The following is a 13034-nucleotide window of genomic DNA, read 5'->3' on the forward strand; positions in this document are numbered from 1 at the left end:
TCACCAATAATCAAGCCACTTGACATCAATTATTCTAAAATCAGTTGTAATTTAGTCAAGGACTGAGTAGCAGGGTTTTTTTTTTTTTTTATTTTGTGTAATGTCTTTCTTTTCCAACTAGAATGTAAGCTCCATGAGTTTATTCTGTTTCCTGTTGTGTTTTTGTTTTTGTTTTTGTTTTTGTTTTACTTTATGGCTGTGTTGGGTCTTCGTTTCTGTGAGAGGGCTTTCTATAGTTGGGGCATGCGGGGGCCACTCTTCATCGCGGTGCGTGGGCCTCTCACTATCGTGGCCTTTCTTGTTGCGGAGCACAGGCTCCAGACACGCAGGCTCAGTAATTGTGGCTCAGGGGCCCAGTTGCTCCGCGGCATGTGGGATCTTCCCAGACCAGGGCTCGAACCTGTGTCCCCTGCATTGGCAGGCAGATTCTCAACCACTGCGCCACCAGGGAAGCCCAGCAGGGGTTTTTTTGTTTTTTGTTTATAAATGTATTTATTTATTTATTTTTGGCTGCGTTGGGTCTTCGTTGCTGCGGCGGGCTTTCTCTAGTTGCAGCGAGTGGGGGCTACTCTTCGTTGCAGTGCGCGGGCTTCTCATTGTGGTGGCTTCTCTTGTTACAGAGCATGGGCTGTAGGCGTGCAGGCTTCAGTAGTTGTGGCATGCGGGCTCAGTAGTTGTGGCTCGCGGGCTCTAGTGCGCTGGCTCAGTAGTTGTGGCGCACGAGCTTAGTTCCACGGCATGTGGGATCTTCCCAGACCAGGGCTCAAACCTGTGTCCCCTGCATTGGCAGGTGGATTCTTAACCACTGCGCCACCAGGGAAGTCCCCTAAGGAGCAGTTATTGAGCAGAGTGGTTGTGATTAGCAGAATAAAGGCATAGTTTAAAGATATTGCAAGTTCGGTTCCAGGCCACTGCAGTAAAACAAATATCACAATAAAATGAGTCACACAACTTTTTGATCTCCCAGTGCATAGAAAAGTTATGTTTACACTATACTGTAGCCTATTAAGTGTGCAATAGCATTTTGTCAATCCCCTCCCCTCCTACCACTCATCTCTGCCTTTCAAGAAGTTCGGAACTCCAGCTTTTCCACAGACTGTAGAGGGAATCAACTTGCTTATCATGAGTATCTGCTTTTCAGACACTGAGCTGTGACTTTCCTCCTCTAATCTGCTAAGCGATTTATCCTTCCTCATCTACTTCCCATCTTCATATATTGTGGTTTAGGCTGATAGACGTCCTCTGGTAGAATCAAAGATGGACTTCGTGTTTTTGTTTCATGGTTTTCTTGTTTTGAGTGTGGTTTCTCAGAGAAGAGGGGACAGAAGAGGGGACCTTTACCATCTCAGAGTCTGTGTTCCAAACCACGATTTATTTGCTTCCTATTGAAAGATGCATTTAACCACTGGGGTTTTTTTGTGTTTCTGAAAACTTGGTTAAATTTTTTTTTTCCCTTTGCCTCCTGACCGTATCATTCTAGTCAGAGCTCAGCTGCATGGAAGGCAGCTGCACATGTTCATTCCCAACCAGTGAACTGGAGAAGGTGCTTCCCCAGACCATCCTGTGTAAATACTATGAGCGAAAAGCAGAAGAAGAAGTTGCTGCAGCCTACGCTGACGAGCTTGTCAGGTGGGTCCTCAGAGTCAGAGTGTCACCTGTCCACTCGTTCCTTGTTAGGAAGACTGCCTGGGCCCTTTCACTGGTGATGAAGATTCTGTAACAGAGCTCTAGCTCCAGGTTTTCTGGCATTTCTTGCTTTTAAATAAGAGAATAATTGTATTGATAGAAAAATTTGCAGTTCATATTTTTACCTGCATTCCTTGGCACCTCTTAATCATCTGGCTTATAGGTACAGTCCTTGTGCGTTGGGTTAGAGGAAAGATGACATGTGTAAGGAGTTCTCAGAAAGGTTTGTTAAATATTGAGTGGTTTGCACTGAGGCAGGACCCAGAATGGCACCTGCATTTCCTGGTGAGAGCCCGCACAAAGCAGAGCCTCAGTCCATGTTTTAATGAAAAGTTAAGGAGCAAAAGGAGGTGTGGCTGTCCAGCTGAAAACTCCATCTTAGTATGAATAATCACATGGAACAAATCAGGCTTTAATATTCTGAATAATATTCCTTCTGCTGTTTTGATTCTAGGTGCCCCTCCTGCAGCTTTCCTGCTCTGTTGGACAGTGATGTGAAGAGGTTCAGTTGTCCCAATCCTCGCTGCCGAAAGGTAGGGAGGCAAATATTTTTTCTAGATTCATAGTTGAACTATGGTATTATGGACTGCCTTTGTGGCACGGATATGTGCTGGTTGTCTGCATGCTGACCCATGAGGAGGATTTGAGTGCTCTCCTTTTCATGAAAGCAAGTGAAGATTGGTTCTTTGTGAATGGCGGTTGACTTCGTTGCAGAGATAGGGGCCACTACGGAATTTTAATCACATAGCTCTGGATCCCTGTTTTATGCCATCTTCCTAAAGGGCAGATACTGCAGTGTAAAATGTGAAGGGTTCTGTGTTTCTTCCACTGTGCCAGTATTTTTCTTGCTTGCTCTTTCACCACCCTCTTGTGCTCAAATACTTCTTTTCTGTGTGCGCACATGAGCGTGCACACACTTCCTGCCACTTGCAAAGCCCAAGTGGTGTTTCTTTGATTAAAGAATTGGGCATCATGGTGGCATCTCTGTCACATGCGGTAGATGATTCACTCAGCTGTTCACATAAGGACTGATTGTGTCAGGTGAGACCAAAGCTGTCTAGTCGCCTTGCTGCTGAAAATCTTTCTTCCCTTTAGACTCCTATTCCGTGAACTAAGAATGTCTTGATATTGGTCAACCATTTATAAGCCACTTAAGAGTTTTTAAGGAATATAATATTGGCATCCACATAGACACAAGTGTGTTTTAAGCTGTTTTCCTAAAATAGAATGATCAGAGTTGAATATTATAATATCTCCGCCTTTTGGGGAGTGAAGAAATGAAAGTAGATATTGGAAAAGGAAGAAGAAACTACACTGATAGACTAAAACCTTACTCATTTTGTTTTCAACATTAACATTTCTGTGTAAAATCTGGATATTTTCTTACAATTGATGTATCCATTAGTAATTTGTCCCCAATTACTGTTGCTATAACAAATATTTCAGTAGTCTCTGGAATCTTGGAGCTAAGAAAGCAGACTCACTGACTGTCCTGTGTGCTTCCAGTGTGTTCAGCTCTAGAATGCCTGGGAAGGCAGTGCCTGAACTAAGATACAGAGAGCAAGGGAGGTAGCCAAGGGAAGAAAAGGGTGGGAGTAAAGTGAAAGTGAAGGTGTGGAATGCTGTAGGTCCAAGGAGCAGTAGTATCCTGGACACTCACTGGTACTGGGAGTGTGAAGAGAAAGGCTTACGAGCTGGGAGGGGCCAGGGCCATGCAGGCCTTCAGCACCATTCTGAGGCAGGAGGATAGGGGAGTGAAAAGGCAGGGAGATCTGTTTGGCTGTTGAGTAATCAAGGTGAGAGATGCACATCACTGTCACCCCCCTCTGGAGTCTCCAGGAATTGCTAGTTTGAGCTAGGAATTATATTTCCTGGTAAGATTCCAAATTAGACCTTGCCAATGAAAGTGCTCATATATGATTTGGAATGCCAGAGACAGCTATGTCTCAGGGTAGTACTTAGGAGTCTAAAACAGCATCCCGTGAGTATTTTGAGAATATCCAGCCTGGGATATCAGTAAAAGCCTCCTAGAGGCTCTTAAGATGCTAGGCAGAAAACCCAGATATTCTGCTTCCTCTCTGTGGGAGGAATATACTCGCCCTGCTGAACTTGGAGGGGGCTGTGTAGCTTCTTTTGGCCAGTGAAATGTGAGTATGGGTGAGAGGTCACTTGCAAAAAAAGTGGTAAAATAAATGCTTAGGGGTGATGTCAGCAAGGTGGTGGAATAGGTAGCCCCAAATTCTCCTTCCCCCACAGAAACACTGATTCAACAATACATGGACCAGTTTCCTTTGTGAGAAATCTAGAAACCAGTTACGAGGCTCCTGCACTCCATACAGGGTAGTTAGCTGCATTGAGGCCTATAGGAAAATTAGTGGAGCTCACTCCCCAGAGCCCGTACCCCAGCACACGTAGCACTCATGGGAGGAAACACCTAACTCCTCTCTTCTCCTTGGGAAGGCAAAGAGCAGACTAGAACATACAGCTAACATTCAGACTTCTCAGAGGGCTTGCCCAAGGGGCGGGCTTATGTCTTTCCTAAATCTGAGCACCGACAGGAGGGAGCACCAGGTTTCAGATCATCAAGAACAAAAGCAGTGGTTTGGACTAGCATACACTCACTCATCTTTGCCCCTTTCCTTGGCTTAGTGTGGAAAGAGCAAGAGAAAACCCCCAATTCCCAGCTTCTGGTAGGGAGGGGAAGAGTTGGAGTGTGCGTCCAGTGTCCCAGCTTTTTGGGGTACTGCCCAAGGGGCTGGTTTCTGTCTCACTTGACTCAGCACTGACAGGACCCTGCATACTCTAGATGCCTGGAAGCTTCTGAGGAAAAAAGAGCTGAGAGACTTGCTGCTGCTACAAAGGACCCACAGTATAGCAGACAGAGGCCATTACGTCTCTGTGGCTTTTCCCTCAAGGAGAAAGGAAGAGTGGGACATATACCCAATGTTCTAGCTTTTGGGGGGAGGGTGGAGCTCTTCAAGGGACTGGTTTCTCTCTTGCCCAACTCAGAGCATTGGTGAGACCCACCATACTCTAGATGCTTGAGGTCTACTGAGAACAAAAAAGCTGGGCATCTTACAGCCCCTCCAGAGAACATGCAGTACTGTAGACGGACACCAGAGGGAGCAAGAGATTACAAGCTCCTGAAAAAAAAAAGGCAGCAAAACCTCTCTGAATTGGGAATTTACACACATAGGTCCAGAGAAGGTGCATCCACAGAAGAGGTTTGAGAGTCCTCCATAATTTATAGCCCAACTGATTGGTAAAGGTTTTTCCCTGTACAGGGCCAGTCTAAAGACTGGGAGAGTTGGCTGTTTTTCAAATGTATAGATCCTGACAAAGTAACAAGGCACAAGAAGAACCATGGTCTAACCAAAGGAACAAAATAAATATTCAGAAACTATCCCTAAAGAAATGGAGGTATGTGAATTACTTGACAAAGAATCCAAATAATCATCATGAAGATGCTCAATTAGGATGGACCCAGACATTTTATAATCAAATGGTCAAAAGTCAGAGACAAAGAGAATTTTTTAAACAGCAAGGGAAAAGCAACTTGTCATGTACAGTGAGTCTCCCATAAGGCAGTGGTTAAGAACCTGCCTGCCAATGCAGGGGACATGGGTTCGAGCCCTGATCTGGGAAGATCCCACATGCCGTGGAGCAACTAAGCCCGTGCGCCACAACTACTGAGTCTGCGCTCTAGAGCCTGCAAGCCACAACTGCTGAAGCCCGCGTGCCTAGAGCCCATGCTCCGCAACAAGAGAAGCCCATGTACTGCAACAAAGAGTAACCCCCGCTTGCCGCAACTAGCGAAAGCCCGCGCGCAGACCCAATGCAACCAAAAATAAATAAATAAAATAAATAAATTTATTTTTAAAAAAAAGATTCTCAGAGCATATCTCAGCAGAAACCTTACAGGACAGAAGAGAGTAAGATGATATGTTCATAGTGCTAAAAAAGTAAAAGAAAAAACCCTGCCCGTCAAGACTACTGTATCTGGCATAACTGAGGGAGGAATTAAGACATTCGCAGATAAACAACAGCTTAGGGGGTTCATCACCACTAGGCCTGCCCTACAAGAAATGCTACAGGAAGTCATTTGAGTTGAAATGAAGGGATGCTAGATAGAAACACAAAAGCACGTGAAAGTATAAAGCTCACTGGTAAAGGTGGGTATGTAGACAAACAGAATACTGTGACGTGTGTGTATATAATCACTTTTAACTCTGGTATAGAACTTAAAATTATGGAAAATATACAAAATATGTTTATGGATACACAATATAAAAAGACATAATTTGTAACATCAACAACATGAAATGGAAGGGAGGTAAGAGAGTAGAGTTTTTGTATGTGATCACAGTTGTTATCAGCTGAAAATAGATTGTTATAGATATACACAAAGAAAGGAGTCAAAGCGTGTCACTACGAGAAATTCAACGAAACACAGAGGAAGACAGCAAAAGAGGAAAAGAGACCAAAAAGCTACAAGACAGAGAACAACAAAATTACAGTAGTAAGTTCTTCCCTGTCATTAATTACTTTAAATGTAAATGGATTAAAATTTCCAACCAAAGGACACAGAGTGACTGAGTGGATTTTTTTTTTTTTTAATTTATTTATTTTTGGCTGCATTGGGTCTTCGTTGCTGCGTGCTGGCTTTCTCTAGTTGTGGCGAGCAGGGGCTGCTCTTCATTGTGGTACGCGGGCTTCTCATTGAGGTGGCTTCTCTTGTTGTGGAGCACGGGCTTCAGTAGTTGTGGCACATGAGCTTAGTTGCTCCGCGGCATGTGGAATCTTCCCGGACCAGGGCTCGAACCTGTGTCGCCTGCACTGGCAGGCAGATTCCTAACCACTGCGCCACCAGGGAAGCCTTGGATTTTTTTTTTTTTTTCTTTTAATCCAACTATATACTGTCTACAAAAGACTCACTTGAAATTTAATGGCGGACTTCCCTGGTGGTTCAGTGGTTGAGGGTACGCCTGCCAGCGCAGGTGACGTGGGTTCGATCCCTCGTCCAGGAAGACCCCACATGCCGCAGAGCAGCTGGGCCTGTGCGCCATGGCTGCTGAGCTTGCGCTCTGGAACCCACAAGCCACGGCTCCTGAGCCCACGCGCCACAGCTGCTGGGGCCCACTCGCCTGGACCCCATGCTCCACAGCGGAGAGGCCACCGTGGTGAGAGGCACATGCACCGTGGTGGGGAGAGGCCCCTGCTTACGCAGCTGGGGAGGGCCCACCTGTGAGCAAGGACCCAACACAGCCAAAAAATAATTAATTAATTAATTGAATTGTATTTTAAAAAAGAAATTTAATGGCACACATTGGAAACAAAAGGATGGAAAAAGGTATTTCATGCAAATGATAACCAAAAGAGAGCCAGGGTGGCCATTCTTATGTCATACAAAATAGTCTGTAAGTCAGAACTGTCATAAGAGAGAAGGACATTATTTAATGGTGAAAGGATCAATTAACCAGGAAGATATAACAGGGATAAATGTATATGCATCCATTGTCATAGCACCCAAACATATGAAACAAACACTGACATATCTGAAGGGAGAAATAGGCAATTCAGTAATAGTTGTAGATTTCACTACTCCATTTTCAATCATAGAACAAGCAGATAAAGAATCAGTAAAGAAACAAAGGACTTGAGCAACACTGTAAACCAAATGGACCTAACAGACATACAAAACATTCCCCCCAACAGGAGCAGAATATACATTCTTCTCAAGTATACATTTTATAAGGCCAGCATTACCCTGCTACCAATGCCAGACAGAGATACCACAAGAGAACTACAGGCCAACGTTCCTGACAAATGTAGATGCAAAACTCCTAAACAAAATACTAGCAAACCAAATTCAACAGCCCATTAAAAGGATTATACACCATGACCAAATGGGATTTATCCCTGGAATGAAGGATGGTTCTACAAAAATCAATCAGTGTGATAGACCACATTAACGGAAGGATAATTATATCATCTCAGTTGATGCAGAAAAATCATTTGACAAAATTCGACACCCTTTCATAATAAAAAACACTCAACAAACTAGGAGTAGAAGGAAATTACCTCAACATAATAAAGGCCATGTATGAAAAGCCTACAGCCATTGGTGAAAAACTAAAACTTCTCCACTAAGATCAGGAAAAAGGCAAGGATCACTTTTGCCACTTCTGTTCAACATTAGTACTGGAAGTCCTAGCTGGAGCAATAAGCGAGAAAAAGAAATAAAAGGCATTCAAATCGTAAAAGGGGCTTGCCTGGTGGAGCAGTGGTTAAGAATCCTCCTGCCATTGTAGGGGTCACGGGTTCGCTCCCTGGTCCGGGAAGATCCCACATTATTGCGGAGCAACTAAGCCCGTGTGCCACAACTGCTGAGCCTGCGCTCTAGAGCCCGCGAACCAGAACTATTGAAGCCCGCACTCCTAGAGCCTGTGCTCCGCAACAGGAGAAGCCACTGCAATGAGAAGCCCACGCACTGCAACGAAGAGTATTCTCTGCTCGCTGCAACTAGGAAAAGCCCGTGCGCAACAATGAAGACCCAACGCAGCCAAAAATAAATAAATTAAATAAATTATTTTTTTTTAAAAACCTGTTAGAACTAACAAATTCAGCAAGGTTGCAGGATACAAAATCAACATACAGAAATCAGTTGAGTTTTTATATGTTAACAACAAACAATGCAAAAAGGAAATTAAGAAAACAGTTCCATTTATAATAGAATCAAAAAGAGTAAAGTACTTAGGAATAAACTTAACCAAGGAGGTGAAAGACTTATGCACTGAAAACCGCAAAACACTGTTGAAGGAAATTAAAGGAGATACAAATAAGTGGAAAGACATCCATGTGCTTGGATTGGTTATTAAAATGTCATACTATCCAAAGCTATCTACAGATTCAGTACATTCACTATGAAAATCCCAATGGCATTTTTTACAGAAACAGAAAAAACAATCCTAAAATTCATATGGAACCCCAGTAGCCAAAACAATCTCAAGAAAGAAGAACAAAGCTGGAGGCCGCACACTTCCACACTTCAAAGCATGTTACAAAGCCACAGTGGTCCAAACAGTATGTTACTGGCATAAAGACAGGCATAGAGACCAGTGGAACAGAATAGAGAGCCCAGAAATAAATCCATGCATATATAGTCAAGGGTGCCAGGACTACACAATAGGATAGTCTCTTCAACAAATGTTGCTGGGAAAACTGGATAACCACATGTTAAAAAAAATGAAATTAGCCATTATCTTATACCATGTACAAAAATCAACTCAAAATGGATTAAAGACTTAAACAAATGACCTGAAACTTATAAAATTCCTAAAAGAAAACATAGGGGGAAAGTTTCCTAACATTAGTCTTGGCAGTAATTTCCTGAATCTGACACTAAAAGCACAGACAACAAAAACAAAAATAGACAAATAGGAATGCATCAAACTAAAAAGCTTCTGGGCAACAAAGGAAACAATCAACAGAGTTAAAAGGCAGCCTTTGGAATGGGAGAAAGTATTTGCAACCTATTTATCTGATAAGGCATTAATATCCATAATATATAAGGAATTTCTACAACTCAGTAACAAACAACAACACAAAAAACAAATATGGGCAAAGGTCCTGACTAGGCATTTCTGTGAAGAAGACATACAAATGGCTAACAGGTATATGAAAAGGTGCTATACTATATAACTAATCATCAGGGAAATGCAAATCAAAACCACAGTGAGGTATCACCTCATGTCTATTAGGGTGGCCAGTATCAAAAAAAAAAGCAAAAAATAACAAGTGTCAGCAAGGATATGGAGAAATTGAAACCATTACAGGATGTTGGTGGGAACGTAAAATGGTACAGCTGCTATGGAAAATGGTATGAAGTGTCCTCAAAAAATTAAAAATAAAACTACTATACAATCTAGCAATCCCACTTCTGGATTTTTATCCAAAGGAATTGAAGACAGGATCTTGAAGAAATATTTGTGCTACCATGTTCATTGCATTATTATTTATAATCAAGATATGGAAACAGCCTAAATATCCAGTAGATAAAGAAAATATGGTCCATCCATATAATGGAATATTATTCAGTATTTAAAAAGAAGGAGATTCTACGACGTGGATGAACCTTGAGGACATTATACTAAGTGAGATAAGCCAGTCACAAAAAGGCGAATACAGTATGATTCCACTGACGAGGCATATCTAAAGTAGTCAAAGTCATAGAAGCGGAAAGTAGAATTGTGGTTGCCAGGGGAGGGGAACTGGGGAGTTGCTGTGCAATGGGTATAGAATTTCAGTCACACAGGATGCAGAAGTTCCAGAGCTCTGCTGCACAGCAGTGCACACATAGGTAACAGTACTGAACTGTACACTTAAAATGCGTTAATAGGGTAGATTTCGTGTTATGTGTTTCTTACCACAATTTTAAAAAGAGAGGATATGGTTCACTGTGTCTTTTCCTTCTGCCAAGATAGACATGTAGAAATAAGTTTGTTCTGAGCTACTGAAATTTGAGTTTGTTCCAACAGCATAACCGAGCACATTCTGACTGGTACAGATCATGAGAACCACAACTGACAATAGGGGTGGAGAAAAGGAAAGATAGTAGGGAGATAGGATTAGAAAGAGATATTTGACTGTGGGGTGGGGAGAAGCCCAGATGACTCACTTTTCTGGTTTGAGCCACTAAGTGGGTGATGATGCTATTCACACAAAATTGGAAATAGAATAGAAAAAGGTTCCAGGAGAGAAGATCAACTCTGTTTTGCACATGTTGAGTTTTGAGGGTGGAGGGATTCAGTAAGCGTACTTTTCCCCAGTGCCTGGCACATATCAGGTGCTCGGTAATTATTTGGGACATGACTAGGGTCAGGAACACAGGAGAGATATGGGCTGCAGAAAGATTTTGGAGTCAGGAATAAGATGTATTGAAAGGCGGGAGTCCTGGGGGAAGGCAGAGGGCAGAATGCAGGGAGCTCAGGGGGGCTGGGGTGAGGCCCTCTAGGAGTTAGGTCACAGGAGTTAGAGAATGCTGGCACCTAAGGTCGCTGGTAGCATTTGCATTAGAGTCTCATCAAATTTATAGGTGAGTTTATAAGGAAAGTATTACCTTTAAAATGTTGAGTACTGCTATCAAAGTTCAAAATAAGTCTTTCCAGTGATTCACATTTTTTTATGTCCCTTAGTAGTGTTTACAGTGAAGAGAATGCATCATAAAGTGTTATCGATCACAGTGTGCTTCAGAACCTGACCCTCACTTGCGGACAGTAGCATTCATGTTCTAGACTTGCTTTCTACCATTAGGGTAAGATCTGCAGTGTTTGGACCACTGTGAGAAATAAAGGGAAAACTGTCTCATGGGACCTGAGGCAGTGACAGCTGGTTAACGGTTACTGAGAAGTTCCCAGCTGTCCTTTGAAAAGAAGGGAGAACTGAAAAGTAAAACGTTTGATCCTTATTAGGAGCTCTGGAAAGATTCGCCACAAGGTGGCACTAACACTCTATGAAGAAAGGTTTTCTCTTGGGCATTTCAAAAGCATGTGTGTCAGCAAAACACTGTCCTGTAAGCAGAATTGACAGAATTCTTTTAGGTTTAGTACCAAAGCAAACCACTCTTTGCATTCAGAATTTAACATCAAAGAGTCATTGTTGTTAGGACATATGCTTTTACCTTTTTCACTTGTACACATTCTCCTTACGACGTTCTTTCTCTTCAGCTACATGGCTAAACCAACTGTTAATCCTTGAGGATTCCTCATCTTCAAGAAATGAGCCACGAGCTAATTTGGGCCCTTGTGAGACTAAGGGCTTCTGCTTCCTTATTGCAGTGTCACTGCCAGTAATCTAAACTCCAGTTAGATTTCCGGGAACTTGTCACTCTGAGATGAGGCATTTATATTAATGCATTATCTGGAGACGGGCTTGAATGCCTGGAATCATTCCCCTGAAATCCCTGAAGAGTTAGTAAGACACTGTATCTTTGATGAAATGGGGGGAGAGTCTTTGTTACATTGATATGATGAAATGCCTTTGTCAAGGCCCTCGGCGTCCTGTGTGCTCTCAGATAAAGGATTCATCAGTTTGTTTTCAATGTGCCACTTTTAGGAGTGGATTGGATGGGTTTGGTGTGGGACTGCAGGGTGTTAGATTAAAAAGAGATTTGAAAGTGATACTTCTGGAATATTTTTTAGGGTCAGAAGTTTCCCTGTTGGGTCTCTTTCTAACTGTCCAGAACCATAAATTTGCTCCATAAACTCAGAGATATGTAAGTAGAGCTTTCCCGAAAGGTAACCAGGACCACAAGGTGGAGCTTTAAGAATACTCACGAAGCACGTGCTATTAGGGAAACCATCGGGTGGTAAGACTTTAATCAGAGTAACTGTGAAGAATGCCTAGTTTGGTATCTTTTAGTGGAGAATGTGAAGTGACTGTGTAACCACTCATCTTTTCCCAGTGTCACTTATATTTGTTTTTATGTATCTTTCCCACCTGCTAGCTTTCTTCTCTACTCATCTTTTTTCGTGCTTCCCAGGCACCATCCTATCTTTGGTAGCATTCAGTGTTACTGACTCTGCAGTAGTAAAATATAACCAAAATTCACATCTGCAGTGAACCAGTCTGTTGCTAAAAAACAGGCATCTGCAGCCACCTAAAGTAGCTCAATGGCTGTGTGAAGAGAATGTAAATGAGCCGGGACCAGCTGTCAGTGCCAGGGCAGCTCCAGCTGTGACAGTGGACGGTTGGCACTTATTAGCAGCACTATAATTTGAGGCCCAGCCAGTCAGCTGACTCGTGTGCTGAGCACAGGCCTTTACATTTATCTAGATATGAATGAAGCTTGAGCCTCTTGTTTTCTTATCAGGGAGGACCTTTATTCTGGAAGTAACATTGAGAAGAACCAAATGTCTGGGTAACAAAGGATTTTTAAGTCCCCAAATGAGGGCTCCTTTACTGGCGTGGAAGTCCATGCTGCATAATGCAAGTCCAGAAAAGAAGTGGGGTGGTGTGGGAATTCCTTCTCAGGCATTCAGCTGCCCCTGCTTCTCTCAAGGTGAGTCACTTCCTTCCGAGCCCGAGGGCTCTGGCTGAACAGCTTAAGACCTCAGGCTGCAGTGGCATGCAGGTGTGTCAGGAAGGGTGCCTTGCAGGGTCCTAGGCTCCTGTAGGTCCCCATAGCCACCCTATGAAGTGGACACTGAGGTAAAATGGTGGAGCTGAGAACCCAAAGGGGGGCCTCCCTACCTCCCCCAAACAGTCCAGAGTGGATCCCAAAGGCCATCTCTGTGAGCCGTCCTCCCAACAAGCACTGAGTAGAGCTGGCACTGTAGCAGCGAGGTTTC

General features: G+C 43.1%; 1 protein-coding gene across 6 annotated transcripts in view; it reads left to right on the forward strand.

Annotated features, from left to right (window-relative positions):
- RNF216 (ring finger protein 216) overlaps positions 1–13034 on the forward strand; it is a 170269-nt gene that overhangs the window by 64981 nt on the left and 92254 nt on the right. For all 6 annotated transcript variants that reach the window (XM_082431537.1, XM_082431538.1, XM_082431539.1 and 3 more), the window contains 2 exons: positions 1481–1629; positions 2141–2219. In XM_082431537.1, coding sequence (XP_082287663.1) covers positions 1481–1629; positions 2141–2219 — 228 coding nt within the window. The remainder of the gene's footprint in view (positions 1–1480; positions 1630–2140; positions 2220–13034) is intronic.

This window comes from Balaenoptera physalus (genome assembly GCF_965194825.1).
Source record: "Balaenoptera physalus genome assembly, chromosome: 16".
Taxonomy (NCBI): Eukaryota; Metazoa; Chordata; class Mammalia; order Artiodactyla; family Balaenopteridae; genus Balaenoptera; species Balaenoptera physalus.